This window comes from Argopecten irradians, chromosome 1, assembly GCF_041381155.1.
Source record: "Argopecten irradians isolate NY chromosome 1, Ai_NY, whole genome shotgun sequence".
Classification (NCBI taxonomy): Eukaryota; Metazoa; Mollusca; class Bivalvia; order Pectinida; family Pectinidae; genus Argopecten; species Argopecten irradians.
In genome coordinates this window covers 14,273,017-14,289,111 of record NC_091134.1, presented here as the reverse complement: position 1 = coordinate 14,289,111, position 16,095 = coordinate 14,273,017, and the positions used below count along the sequence as shown (strand labels likewise).

The 16,095-nt window shown below is 33.0% G+C and overlaps 1 protein-coding gene across 5 annotated transcripts in view; it reads right to left on the bottom strand.

Annotated features, from left to right (window-relative positions):
- Positions 1 to 789: 789 nt before the first annotated feature.
- Positions 790 to 16,095, bottom strand: part of LOC138318565 (uncharacterized) — a 32,751-nt gene continuing 17,445 nt past the window's right edge. For 3 of the 5 annotated variants that reach the window (XM_069261055.1, XM_069261064.1, XM_069261073.1), the window contains 3 exons: positions 13,897 to 14,117; positions 9,743 to 9,826; positions 790 to 7,410 (listed from right to left, as the gene is read on the bottom strand). In XM_069261055.1, coding sequence (XP_069117156.1) covers positions 7,223 to 7,410; positions 9,743 to 9,826; positions 13,897 to 14,117 — 493 coding nt within the window. In that variant the 3' untranslated portion in view covers positions 790 to 7,222. Of the gene's footprint in view, positions 7,411 to 9,742; positions 9,827 to 13,896; positions 14,118 to 14,290; positions 14,314 to 16,095 lie in introns of all 5 variants that reach the window. The other 2 variants (XM_069261087.1, XM_069261080.1) reach the window with 2 other exon arrangements.

Below are 16,095 nucleotides of genomic sequence, written 5' to 3'. Positions count from 1 at the left end.
AATATGTTTTCTACTTTCTAAATGCAATATTCTTCGTTGAAGAACTTCTTAGAAATCCTAAATCATTAACAATGCTAACCGTTTAGTTATTAACGAACTTTACAAATTCTATTACCAGGTGGGCGTGTCCGGACCATCTACCAATACCCGATGCAGCGTCGATTCGGATTTGGTATTTTGTCACCTTGTATCGAACACAACATTAAACACACTCACGCAATGTGATCTACAATGTGAATGTCAATCATTATCGGAGTGCACTGTCGTTCAGATCGTCCTGAAGAGTAAAAACAATGAAGATTGGAGCTTGTGTGAAATATCAATTAATGATGTGTGAATATTGTAGGTTGGGAGTTTTTTTCCATCAATACGACAGAAATAGAGAAACCGGAATTAGATATGGAGGTCCACCACGCGGAAGTTGAATATCGGAAATAATTATGCAACTAAAGCAAAACACATGGGGCATACTAATACATTAATTGTATGTAATTGAGAATATGCATGTAAATTACGGTTTTATGTCCATCAATATTGCGTTGATATGTATTTCCTGAAGTCGTTAATATTCATGAGTTTATCACTTCTTCATTACACTAGTGCAACAGTTCATTATACCGCGACATGAAGCGCCAAACATAAAGTATTATCCATGTACGGCCCGTCCCGTCGGGTACCGTCAATATTACATAAGAAGCTGGATACCTGTAAGTCTCAGACATTTCCTGTTGACAATTGTATGATGCTTTAAAGTAGCTACGACTTTAAATGAAGAAGGATAACACGGTATTGTTTCCCGGTGTCTTAACAGCTTTATTCGCTAATTAAGGGAGCGTATCTGTGTTGATATAAAATTATACCAATAAGAACGTGCATACGGTATTATTGTTTACATTAATTCATTATGAACATTGTGTTATATGTAACAATACTTCAATCTATACATGATAAAAATATACTTTTCCATAGGTTTTAAATAAATAATCACTTTAGCCTAAACGGAAGTCTATAACTGTATCAAATATGATCAAGATCAACCCTTTCAAACTACCGAAAAATAACAACCAACGATAGTGTACACCAAATGATATTGTTTAAAGATGCTCCACCGCTGACAAATGGTATTTTTTCACTATCACAAACAGGAGCAGACGATTTAGTATTTTTCTTCTGTAACAAATGTTACTTACTTTACACCATTACCACCATTGGAAAGTTTGAGCTTCTAATTTTACTTCAAGTTAAAAATATGAAAAATGATTAATTGCATCCCGAAAAAATTCTGTGTCACTATATCCTATATGGAATCAAGTACTGATTGCGCATGCACCAAAGTCAAAACAAATTATATTATTTTTTGTGTTAATTAGACATATATATACACGATTAAACGCCAATTATTGTTAAAATAATGAATACCATTTATGCTGTCGGCGATGGAGCATCTTAAACTACCCATCTTTCTAAATTGATACAGTTAACTACACAAAATAATTTTCAATGGAGCATCTACATTATGCAGGCATACAACTTATGAAAAATTCATAAAAAGATCAAATTCAAATTCATTGACTGGTCGACACACAAATAAAATAATTTTTTACACGCATCACTTTCATTTTATATCTTCGTCATAAAGAAAAAAAAGAGTTCTTAATAAAAAATATCCATTCAGTACTAGTTCGTGTTTTCCTTTGTATTAACATATTTCAAAAATACAACCACATTAATTACAATTACATGATACATGTAGGTATCTGTAAAACCGAACGCAGCATTAAATATTGATTTCAAAATGCAACAACTTTAAATTACAATTAAAATTTTAAATTAAATTTTAATTCTGGCATTTGCTTGCTAAGGATGCAGCCTGTGTACGTTTTAAATAACAAGGTGTTAAATATGATACAATCCAGTCCGAAGAACTATTACAGCGACTGGCCAATTAATTATACATTTTTGTCATCATCAGGTTCAAATTAAGCACTATTTGGCGTTATCTACACATATTTTTAAGTTTTCATGCAAGTATGGAATTTAACACTAAATAACGGTGATACATATGAATTTTAAATGTTTAGAATAATGAGAAATTTAGATTCCCTTACACCACCAAATAGCACTAAGAACATGTAAAAAGTGATAAATGAGGAAAATATGATTCAACATTACAATGTACAACCAAAAACGTACTCAACATAATTTGTATTGAAAAATAAAAATAATATCAACATGGTCCCAGACGCAAAAACATAGTCTTATCTTACAATGAAGTCTATAATTATAACAAAATACTAATAAGATATTTCTATCTGGAAAAGAAACATGCAAGATCCAGCTTACAGCAATAAATCTATCCAACAAACATCGATTGGGGTCTATAATAGTTTTTGAGTTTGTATCACGTGACCATGTTTATTTTGTGTGTCTTGATAAGGTAGACTGCCTTTAAATTTAACAATCTGTTTTGTCCACACGGTTAGGATTATATTACTTCTTTGCCTCACACTTACTATTTGAAGTAAATCGTATCCTAGACTTACGTTTGTAAGAATACAGTATTACACGGATTCTACCGTTGATATTACTTCTTGGCCCATGAGTTATCAGTCTAATAAACATACAACTAACAACATTAAAGTTAATACCTTGTTACGTGAATACCTCATTTAATTTAGTTATTACTAGCGCGAAATTGGTATTGATTTACGCTCAGTTGTACTAAACAACTGTTGCTTTTTTTCAAATGACTTTTTGTGATGAACAGCAATAAGATGCCTATAATACCTAAGATTAAGGCTATTTTGCAGTGGTTGTTTTACGTAATCTCCCCACGAAATGGAATCGAAAGATAACATTCTAACCACTTTTAAGTATTACTTACGCTGATTACTATAGGAATAGGCTAAATTACTTTCTAAGCTAATGTAAATAAATTGCAGTCATTGACATTACTAATTCTAACTATTAAAGTCGAAAACAAATTACCAAACTGTTAAAGTATTTCTCTTATTGTTAGACATACTAGTTTGATATTCTGAGATTCTGAGTACAGTATAAATACAAAGATGTAGTATTGGCTTGCTTAAAACAAATCTACAACAATTAAGACATCTGATTTTAATTCTGTTTCAGGCGAAATTTAGATTATGTTCGAAGCAAACATATTTGGATATTATCAACACTTTGGTTTCCATCAACAATCTCGCATAACATATCATATGGTTATCAAACTCCTACGCAATGAACCATTGCCGCTATAATGACATTGTGGCAAAAATGTACATGTACAGTACTGTGAATATTAATATCACGAGTACAATAACAAAATATCACTACATGAAAGCATTTGTCTGTGGTAGAAAATATGAAAATCAGTCGTGATTCTCCGTGCAGTTACGACCACGTATTGTCCTGGAAACCACCGTTATGCCTAGTCAGTGCGCGTAACCGGCTGGGATAAGGTATCCCATGCAAATAACTGATTGCAGTGTTGCCTAATATATCTAACCACCACATATATATAATTACAATTACATTTTATGAAAACATGGTTTATACAGATGATTCAAACATATATAAAATGATACTACGTTTACTTAATCAATCAGAGATTGCGTTATGATAAGTTTGATAACCTTTGATTGGCAAGATAAAATCTTACTTCCTCCCTGAAAGACGTTCCATTGAAATTATAGTCGATCATGGTTTGTACGAAAGAAGTAGTAACATAAAGAATTATGCAATAAAACACTTCAATCTGAATAATTAAATGTAAGTACAACCTCTTGTTCATCGATATTAAATGAATTTTCGTTTTAATCGTTTCTGCTTCTGATGTGCTGAACGACCTACCAACAGCTAGATGATAAATGAAGACCCCTACACGACGTATATGAAAATGATTACACAGTATCATAGTTTAAGGTTGACAAGTTTCCTTAGACCAAAGCAAAACACATGCAAATTCTATTTTTCCACGTAATAATTAGTAATAAACACGATCTATACAGGTAAGTATTTTATATAATGAAATTAAGTTATGTCAGAATAAATAATTGGTTTATGAGAATGATAAACATTTAAATTTAGAAATAACTTAAAGTGAATAGTCGGGCATAGAAAGCCAGTCTAAATGCGTTCATTGGCCTTCCAAAAGTTCTCACATATTAATAGGACGGTCAAGTTCTGCTTGAGTTTCCCAGTTCTGACCATTAAAGTAAAGAAAAGTTGAAAGCATTGAAAGCGAGGCTGCGTGGAAAGGTAACCACAGACATAGTGAGCCGGGAGGACGTTTTAGAATTCCCATACTTTAAATTAATTTCTTCGTACGCAGACAGATTTTGACGAGAGATTTTATTATTCTATTTCATAAGAAATAATACTGGATACATTCACACCATTTTTACCAACTTTAGCCATCCATGCCCGACTGTTCACTTTAATAAAGAATCATAAATTTTATAATTTCGAAGCCAACCTCTTTTGTCAAGAAGCTTGTATTATATTGATTTATATGTCACAATTACATTTGTATTGGTATACATGTTACAGTATTCAATTGCATAGATTTCATATAATCTGTAAAAAAATGCAAATCAAATTTAAGTCTTTTCTTTTATGACATAATTTCATAACGATTCATAATGATTCGCTGTAATGGTTTTTAAATATGATAGTCAATACATGTTAATAAATAGGCCATGTTTTACAGTTATTTCATGCTATGTCAGCCAACAGTCAATATGATTTTCCTTGTATGTTGGCACCAACCATGTAAACAGTTTCCCTCGGTCTCCGATTAGTGCATCTAGTGTTCTATTTTACCAATAGGCAACAATAATGACAATATCACATATAAGAAGTTTTACAACCTGATGGACACAACACAACCGAAAGTTAGCTAGCCAACATGCCCTGTTTTCTTCTCTCAACCAAAACAAGGCAAATCTATATCATGTACATATGTAGTTGAAATCATTCCATGACATTACATTAGAAGTATACCTATCTGAATTATCAAAGTTTTCAAATTATTGACCTATTCGGCCCTGACGATACATTTGAAGTCTTCCATTTGTAAAGCAGGAATAATTCATGGTGAAATTTCAGGGTTGAATGCATAATATTTAGGTCCAGAAACTTACTACAAATCACTATATATAATTAAGTTTTCCAGCATATAACCACGTGACATGCAAGTGTCTCCATCGCGTCAAGCCATTCATTCTAGTTATGGGAGGTTAAATGGACGGAGGAGCTTTAATATGATGACATTTTATAGATATTGAGAACAAGGCCAAGAGATGGACAAACGCGTATTTTAAAGGCATTGTTTTCTGCATAGTAAATAAAAGGCCTTGATAAGTTCATAATAATAAATTGTATACAGCATTTTACAAAATTATGAAAAGCACAGGACATTTTCCATTTCAAAAAATGTTGATCAAGTTCATGTTGTTGTCATTGATATTATACATGCCTTTGATCAAATTCATTAACATCTGGCTGTCTTAAAATTGATGTTTTGTATCATCGAACATACATAATGTATACACCGAAAGTAAAAGGTTTCTGTGCTATGTGGCAAAACATTTTTACGCATTTATTATTTTACGCGTTATATTTTATATGTCATATTTATATACCACTTAATAATCACATACAGATCTGAATAAAACATTTAATACATTTTGGGCGGACACACTCTTCCAGGCACTAGGAACGAATGTCATCAAAGATTAGCTTCATAGACAATACAATAAAATGCACATAAAGGCATAGAAAATATATCTTTTTTTCATTTTGTGCAAATTATACTTGGAGCAAAATGACGAATGAAGTATGATAAAAAAGACCCTTAGTTTTTACTATCAGTTGTTCCAGTTGACAGATATGCATGTTTTTGTTGGTTTGTATCATAAATAATGTACAGAATAGTTGTCAATACGCAAATGTCATATCATTATAGTTTTCAAGCTGAATAATGATGCACGTGTCAACTGAGTCCAGTATTTAATGTTACCTATAGCTAATAGGCCTTGTTTGGTCAATGTCAGAATTCTTCAATAAATCTCTGTACATTTGCCTTTCTTCACAACGATTTAAATTTTGCTTATTCAAATTTCGCTTTATTTGCAAACTACAAACTTAAATACTCGAAAAAATGAAAGAATGACAAGTAAAGCCTATTACTGTAAGAAATTTAAAAATTTGCAAACATTCTCAAATATTTCCCCAATAATTAGTAACAAACAGATCAAATTCAACAACTACACTGTACCTAAGGTCATTCTATATTCCTATCGTGTATGTGATGTAGCAGTAGATAATGTTCACCGTTATAATTGTGATGGACAGCAAATTCTTCTGAACGCATGTTTAATCTAAGATTGGAATGTTCTATAAAGCTCTTATCAAATAAATGGAGTATATGTCATGAAATTATGTAGAATATTTTGAATCCGTTTGACAGTCCTAACGTATTTAGTAACTGCCTGTAGCTACAACCAATATTAAGTACAAAATATATACATAGCTTGATGGCATTTTTATCAACGGTACATCTAAAGTTTGATGACTGATATATTAATTTAGAGAGGGACATATTGTCGGTTTTATGAATACGAAAGATATATATATATTACAAATTAAACTAATATTGCTAAATGAATCATATCACACGATGACTAAATAAGAAAAACATATTCATTTGAATAATACACGTAAATGGACAAAGTGAATTGTGAATTAATTAATTTTTGCTGTGATTATTTTTTTGCATTTTGGAGTCAAAACAAATTCACAAAAATAATCGTCAAAAGTTGTTATACAATGTAGCTTAAATCGCATCCAAAGCTAGATTATTGCCAAGAACACCATATCTGAACGTAATATGTAATATTTGTAAATCTATTTCTGCAAAAAGCTTGTTTGGCATGAAAATTTTAAAATTAAGTAATAGCAAATATAAATTGGTTTACAATAATCGAAGTTCTAAAATCACTAATTGACGCTTACTAGTATACAAGTCTAGTAATAAGTATATCACATACGCTCTTCAGTGAGCATCTGTGAATGTTGCATTCGAAATACCATGGATGACTGAAACCAGCTTTAAATCCCATACTGAAACAATAAACTTGACCATCCTTCTGTAAATAGAACTATAAACTATAAATATATATTGCTTTGGTTCTCTGACCCCAGACACAAGTACAGATCACTGTTGCTTACAACTACTGTTGTTTTTCTGACCCTTTGCCGCTGTGGTAGCCGTCGGAGAGGACACAGATTTCTTGGGTCTTTTTGTTCGGTCTGCCGCTGATCTTCTCTGCCCTTGAACTGGTTGCCATGGATTCAGGACGGGTCCCTCATCAGTAAAACTGTCGTCTCTATGTAAGGAACCATCTGGAAATGGTATTATGAAAATCTTTAAGAAAACATTTTCCATACCAGAAAGACAAATATATGATTGGATGACAGTTTTTATCACATTATTTTAATAATTTTCGTAAAGTCATTAGGTTTTTCTCTATGTCAATCCTACCATATTTAAAGCACACAACAGAACATACAATAACATATCCTGTTTGAAACACTCCCAGTTAGGTGACAACTCCCAACATGATACAGGCAGGTAAATACATTAGGAATAGTATGATGTCAATACGGTCCAAATACAAACCTTAATCTAATTTTCTTACATAGGGGACCTAATGTTTTACATCAGGAATCATGATAAGACAAAGTATACACTAAACAATCAACTTTTTGCTTGGAATGTCTTTGAACTGGAGTTGAAAAGTTGCTATTAAATTCGTAACATTGATTTCTGATGAGATTGTTACATATCTTAGTGGTATTGCGATTTTAACGCTTTTGTAGAAAGACATTTTGCAATAAAATATTGTGATAATGCTTTTTGGTGGATTATGTTGATATAGCTATTATTTCCTATGAACATATTCATTCAAAATAAAGTTTGCGCTGAAATATTATTTTGGCGAGATATTAAAGTAATCAATTACCTTGCAATGAGATATTAAAGTAATCAATTCCTTTGCAATTAAAGAAGATGTAAAGATCATCAGAACATCATACTCTAATGGAAATATTATCCGATCCTACTACGTTGATGTAGAGAATAACAAAGTGAAAATTGGCATCAACGTTTTATTCTTTTTTTAATTGATAAGCATTTCTAAATAAAAGGCTAAAAGCTCAATTCTGGGAGTCGTGGAATTGTCTTAAAAAAGTGAAGACCTCTGAAACGAAAAAACATACCTTTTTCGCTATAGCATTAGAGAAACAAGCTATGGTACAGTATGTAAGTCGAAAGCAGCTAATGATAAATAACGTAAAGGTGTAAACTGTTCTTATAAAGCTACACGAATATATATACATATGTATATGACTATATAAAACGCAAGCAGTTTGAACAGTTGTATATAACAGCTGTTTTAACGGAGATAATGAATTAATGACAATAAAAATGAGTTTTAAGAAAACATTTCTTACTGAAAAAACTTGTTTTATCCTCTTTTATTTGCTCTTATGTAATTTCATGGTTACAGAAACATAATGTATCAACACTTTAACAGGTGCAATAATTATTAATAAACACAAATGTAAGAAGTAACAGTGTAACCGCTTTCTCAGATTACAATTTCAGTTAGTGTAAGATTTGAAACAATAGCATGCAATGTTGTTAGTTTACAGAAATGGCAGCCTACGACAGGTGCAGGTATTATGGAAGTAGATCAAGAAGTCACAGGTAGTTTCCCTTCTAGTTATCATTTGTAGTCATAATGTGCAAGCAATAAATCAAATACATCCGAGATTCAAACACAAAGGGAAAATTCAATATGCATTTTGTATTTCAAACAGGTTTGCTTTCAAATGTAAACTGGATAATCTAGACGCATCACTACATAACAGACAAGAACTGCAGAAGATAGCATTTGCTCACGAGACCAGATAACTCTTTGCCATGGAAAAACAATTTACAGGAAGAATACTTATGACAAAATGTTCTTCGATGTTATATTTGACATAATACATCATGGCCAATAAAGCTTTAAAGCAACCCTATTTCAATATGTTCTTCTGAATTTAATCAATGGTAAAATAATCAAGAAAATGTTTGACTGATATTTGGCATGGACTCAATTTCAAGTTAATTTCCAGCGTTAAAATGGTTTTAAAAAAAAAATAACTTATTAACTAAAGTGGATGTAATTTCTGGATAGTATGTTTCATATACATATATAATTGCTACACCACAAAAACATAACTATAATAGTACAAACTCTGTAATGTTGTAAATTAACAAAATAGATTCAATGGATATTATTAACAAAACACAATAAATTCTGATACTTATACTTTTGCATCCAGCACCCAAATACTTGCAAAACAAATAACTTGTGAAGAAAAGACATGCTCATAACAGATATCATGAACTCCATGCAGGTAAAGAATAAATTTCAAAGTTATCTCAACTTTCAAACAGCTGAATGCTTCAACACCATAGCGGCAAACTGTCGTGAACATTCTCTAGCCAAGGATTAAAGGTATAAATGCATATAGCAGTATAACGTAAACTACATTGGCCAGTCACTTCACTTCATAATACTTATACGTAAATCTACTACACAATATTTCAATGATATAAACATTCCCTAGCAGTTGTTGCAGCAGGCTATCTGAACTATCCGGGGCTATATAATGTATACGGTACCAGTTGAGATGGTCGCTGGGTTCCAGGTGCCTTTAGTACGTCGCAGACTTCCCCTTACATTAGGGTCCCATTCCAAATCTGTCTCTGTTACACAACACAACAGTTAGGCATAAACCACTGTCACAACAGTTAGGCAAAAGCTGTCACACAATCCACAGATTTCACTGATTTTTTTTGCAATTATCAGCCAATTAAAAGCTGTCATACATTCAGCAGATTAGGCATTTTACAATCATAAGTCAATCAAAACATGTCTAAAATAAAACTATTTTTCATAAGCCAACCGTGAATCAGTTGAACGATTATAAGCAAACTGTAAGCTTTTTTGTAAATATATCCTATCCACTGCTTAGTTACAAAACCTAATACCTGTTACAGTGTCAATATTTATACCAATCAAAGGCTTGCTAACATGATGATCGAACTAAGTAAACTGATCACCAATCAACTGCCCTGTTACGAACAAAATGTTTCTGCCAAGCAATCCATTATCAGCCAATCAAAAGCTTGATGAAATAAACAGTCAACTAACCAACTGCCCTGTTATAAAGCAAGGTACTATCTGCCAGACAAGCAATGAATTTTTAAGTTTTGTACTACAACCAGTAAAATATCTTGTTACAGATGAAATAGTTTTTAGATGCGTAACATGCGTAAGATATTTACAGCTACCCCTATCAGAAACATAATCCTAGCCATTATATTGATTATTTTCATAAATAGAACTACGAGTGACCGAAAAAGTCTAAACATAATATAAATTGTATGTTTCTACCAATTACATATGTACCTAGCGAGTCAAAACATTTCACACAAGAGTTGAAATCCTAATGCTGAAAGCCAGTTAATTCTAGATGACTCCTTTCAACAAAACCATAAAATTTACTCCTAATTAAGCAGTGTTTTAGCTGTGCAGTACCGATTAAAGCTTGTAAAAAGCAAGCTGGTGACATTTCTTAAACAATGACACAATGCCTTTGATATAGATATAGCAAATCAAGTGCTTCTGTAAGGGTTTGTTTGAATAAGTGATTGCCAATAGCCTAATGTGCAAATACATAAATGAAATATGAATTGCATATAGGTTGCTATGAGAAAATGGTGAAAATATTAATGTTTGTTAAATTTAAATAACATATCATAATCTTGTTGATTCTAATTTAACAAAGATTAAAGTAGAACAGTGATAACATTACAATGAAATGAAACTCATGAAAATAACTGATATTTGGCTTAAAGAAACAAATAAATCTTTAATAATTTTAGTGTTACATCAATGGGGGTTCTAAGTAATAAGGATATTTTAAAAGCCAGTAAAATATTTGTTTTATAATATAGTCATATTTCATTTGTCAGACGAAATGAGACATAAACTTTTTTTTTTAAATTCAGACGCTTTTATGCATTAAAATAGGAAATATCACCGTAGTAAATAATGAAAAGTTACAGATTAAATGAAGAGTTTTCAAATATAAATGCTATTAATTTTAACTATCATTTCCCCTGAAATGAAGTACTGATTTTTAAGGATTAATAGGAAACTCTAGGACTATCTACAGACATGTTAGCCAAATTTGCCAAAAGATTAAGAAAATGGATGGTAAGATGAGCCAAGCACATATCTGGAATACTTGAATGAGATACTGTGCCCATGCAGCTCACTGTTATAGTATGGAGAACTTAAATGGGAAAGTGAACCCAGCTCTAAGTGTTAATAGTATAGAGTACTTGGAATGAATAGTGAACTCGGCTCAGTTTATAGTATGGCTCAGTGTTATAGTATGGAGTACTTGAATGGGATAGTGAACCCAGCTCAGTGTTATAGTATGGAGTACTTGAATGGGATAGTGAACCCAGCTCAGTGTTATAGTATGGAGTACTTGAATGGGATAGTGAGCCCAGCTCAGTGTTATAGTATGGAGTACTTGAATGGGAATGGATAGTGAACCCAGCTCAGTGTTATAGTATGGAGTACTTGAATGGGATAGTGAACCCAGCTCAGTGTTATAGTATGGAGTACTTGAATGGGATAGTGAGCCCAGCTCAGTGTTATAGTATGGAGTACTTGAATGGGATAGTGAGCCCAGCTCAGTGTTATAGTATGGAGTACTTGAATGGGATAGTGACCAGCTCAGTGTTATAGTATGGAGTACTTGAATGGGATAGTGAACCCAGCTCAGTGTTATAGTATGGAGTACTTGAATGGATGGTGACCAGCTCATGTTATAGTGAACTCAGTGTTATAGTATGGAGTACTTGAATGGGATAGTGAGCCCAGCTCAGTGTTATAGTATGGAGTACTTGAATGGGATAGTGAGCCCAGCTCAGTGTTATAGTATGGAGTACTTGAATGGGATAGTGAGCCAAGCTCAGTGTTATAGTATGGAGTACTTGAATGGGATAGTGAGCCCAGCTCAGTCTATAGTATGGAGTACTTGGATGGGATGGTGAGCCCAGCTCAGTCTTATAGTATGGAGTACTTGAATGGGATAGTGAACCCAGCTCAGTGTTATAGTATGGAGTACTTGAATGGGATAGTGAGCCAAGCTCAGTGTTATAGTATGGAGTACTTGAATGGGATAGTGAGCCCAGCTCAGTGTTATAGTATGGAGTACTTGAATGGGATAGTGAGCCCAGCTCAGTGTTATAGTATGGAGTACTTGAATGGGATAGTGAGCCAAGCTCAGTGTTATAGTATGGAGTACTTGAATGGGATAGTAGCCCAGCTCAGTGTTATAGTATGGAGTACTTGAATGGGATAGTGAGCCCAGCTCAGTGTTATAGTATGGAGTACTTGAATGGATGAGAGCCAAGCTCAGTGTTATAGTATGGAGTACTTGAATGGGATAGTGAGCCAAGCTCAGTGTTATAGTATGGAGTACTTGAATGGGATAGTGAACCCAGCTCAGTGTTATAGTATGGAGTACTTGAATGGGATAGTGAGCCAAGCTCAGTGTTATAGTATGGAGTACTTGAATGGGATAGTGAGCCCAGCTCAGTGTTATAGTATGGAGTACTTGAATGGGATAGTGAGCCCAGCTCAGTGTTATAGTATGGAGTACTTGGATGGGATGATAGTGAGCCAAGCTCAGTGTTATAGTATGGAGTACTTGATGGGATAGGAGCCACTCATAGTATGGAGTACTTGAATGGGATAGTGAGCCAGCTCAGTGTTATAGTATGAGTATTGATGGACTAGTATGATAGGATGGGTGGAGCCAGCTCAGTGTTATGTATGGAGTACTTGGATGGGATAGAGAGCCCAGCTCAGTGTTATAGTATGGAGTACTTGATGGGATAGGAGCCACTCAGTGTTATAGTATGGAGTACTTGAATGGGATAGTGAGCCCAGCTCAGTGTTATAGTATGGAGTACTTGAATGGGATAGTGAGCCCAGCTCAGTGTTATAGTATGGAGTACTTGGATGGGATAGAGAGCCCAACTCAGTGTTATAGTATGGAGTACTTGAATGGGATAGTGAGCCCAGCTCAGTGTTATAGTATGGAGTACTTAAATGGGATGGTGAGCCAAGCTCAGTGATATAGTATGGAGTACTTGAATGGGATAGTGAGCCAAGCTCAGTGTTATAGTATGGAGTACTTGAATGGGATAGTGAGCCCAGCTCAGTGTTATAGTATGGAGTACTTGAATGGGATAGTGAGCCAAGCTCGGCGTTATAGTATGGAGTACTTGGATGGGATAGAGAGCCCAACTCATTGTTAATTTTATATTTACGAGACAATCACCCTAAACCATGGGTTTTATATACAAGGATTATATTGACCAGTCCAACATTAGGGTTTATGGATCTACATATCCTAAACTACCTACTATCACATGCATCTTCTTCATCTAAAATTTAAATTCGAACATTTTTTACTCTTTTCATAAAGTTCTCACAGTAAAATGTTACTTTTAAATTTTCTAACATTCATACATTGATAACGATTACAACAGATTTGTGTATAATTTAAATCTAAAATAATAAGTAATGTTGAATTAATCTAAATACTTGCTTTAAGTATTAAAATTTATTATTCAGAATTGTAGTTTCTTTTGGGGGGAAAAATTTATTTTTTATTTCCCATCGTTTTTTATTTGATACTATGACCAAAAATATGTGTTTTAATTATTTGTGATAGTGTGAGAAATACCTCCGCTGGTCGGTAAAGAGCTTGCTAGCTGTACTGGAATCTTTACGTCAGTTTCTTCATGTATCTGATGTTGTCGCCGTTTATAAGTAGGGTCAATAGCCGCGGCAATGTTATATGGAATGGCATTACTGACAGCGTAGCAAGGTTCCTCCTGGGTCGGGGTACGATGGGCAGGGTTAGGTGGGGCAGCCGTGTTTATAACAGACACATGTTTAGGAGGTCTGAAAGTGAATCAAAACAAAAGGAAAAACTCATCAAAACGAAACAAAAAACTCAAAAACAAAAACAACCAAATCAAACTAGCCATTAGTGATGTTATAATATTCACATGCAGCCAACAACTACTTTTTGTCACAAATGCAAAACTTTGGAAATTAAACATGAATGATACTACCTGGTCTCCTCAAATGAACATATCTGGAGACAGAGAATACTTGTATCAGGGTAAAAAAAATAACAGTACAGATGTCCGATTCCCTTTATCATCAATAAAATCATCTGTTATAGTCTACTTTTTACACTGATACTCTTATTATTTCATTTAACTATAACTCGTTCAATATACTGAGTCTTTATCAGCTGAGTATAGACAAGTAAACCAGAGGGTTGGGGTTCTTTTCCAAGTTTTCAAGTTATATTTGCTGTAATTTTCATACTCACGAATCAAGATGAGCTTTTAATATTTTATTCAACACCAAAAACTACTAACATTTTACGAATTACAATTTTTACCATGCGTAGGTTTTAATTTTAAACTCACTAATAAGAGGTGAAAGTACTGCCAAAAAACATTCAATTTACATCTACAGTGCAGTGAAATGAGTACATATGGTCAGACCATTAAGCCAAGTTGTGGTCTATAATTTTATTTCACATTTTTACAGTATCATTTGTAATTATAAAGTGATTTCTGCAAGTATATCTCTATCTAAACATACATACAGCATTAAAAAACAACAAGAATTTTAAAATGCATAAATTCTGTTTTGTAGTTTATGTTTATGTAAAGCATCACACATGTTTACCTATCCAACTGAATCATTTTCACTGCTTAATTCATCTAACATGGTGGTTTTCAATAAAACATTTTTAACATTAAATTTTGCCCAGTTATAGCACATACAAATTTTAATATGAAAACAAACCTTGTGCCTTAATATTTGACTTATTTGCCATATTGGCTAAATGTACCAACAACTGACAGTCATAAGGCAGAACTAGTACTGTTGTCTGAATGTTAGATTTGAGAGTCAAGACATATATATATAATGGAGCATACAAAACAATGTATTTAAATTCCAGAACCAACAACAACTTTTATAACAATGACGTATTGCATTTCTTTATTGAATGAAAAATTAGCATGCATACTAATTCAAATGAAAAGAAATATGGATTTTAATGCAAAGGTCAAAGGTCAAATTTATTTGATTTGAAGCAAATTTGAGATTCATTTTCTAGCTAACGCCAACCGCGCTTGTCGATTGGTGAGCAAAGGAATTTATATGTGGATGGAAGCTGGGGGTTATAATGAGATAAAGCACTGGTTATCATAACTGATATTCAAGTGTGTTAAATACCACTGTGAAATCAAATAACCCAATGACATTTAAAACATATCAATAGAAGAACAGGAATTGAACTGAATTCAGAGGACAGTTCCATTATATTATATTTGATAGATTTTCTATTCCATTTGAACAGTAAGTCTATTTTGAAGCAAATTGTCAATGCAATCATTCTGATAAAGATACACAACTTCATTCTATTTGGTCTATGAATATTACAGAGTTGTCTCCCTTGTTGGAAGGTATCAATTGTATGTGATGACATTATTTTGAGAACAAAACTTACACCATTCTATCTATCAAATATGATGAAAATACATTAGAGCAATCAATACCTTCCTGTAAGGGCAGATAACTATGTATTCAAAGACAGAATTCCATTTCATTGAGAATCTCAACCTCATATTGAAGTCACATTCTTGTGAGCTTTTTGATTAGCCAATCAATTAATACCTTCAGAATAATGAAGATAAGATTTATAGACACCAACTATTTTGCTATATCTTCCTTGGTTCTAAAACTGATTTTATTTCAGCTATAAATTGTAAATGAATATGTCATGATAAATTTTGTTGTAGGTGACATACCAGATAGTCAGATGGAAAGAATGCATTGCAAGTGGGGCACAGGC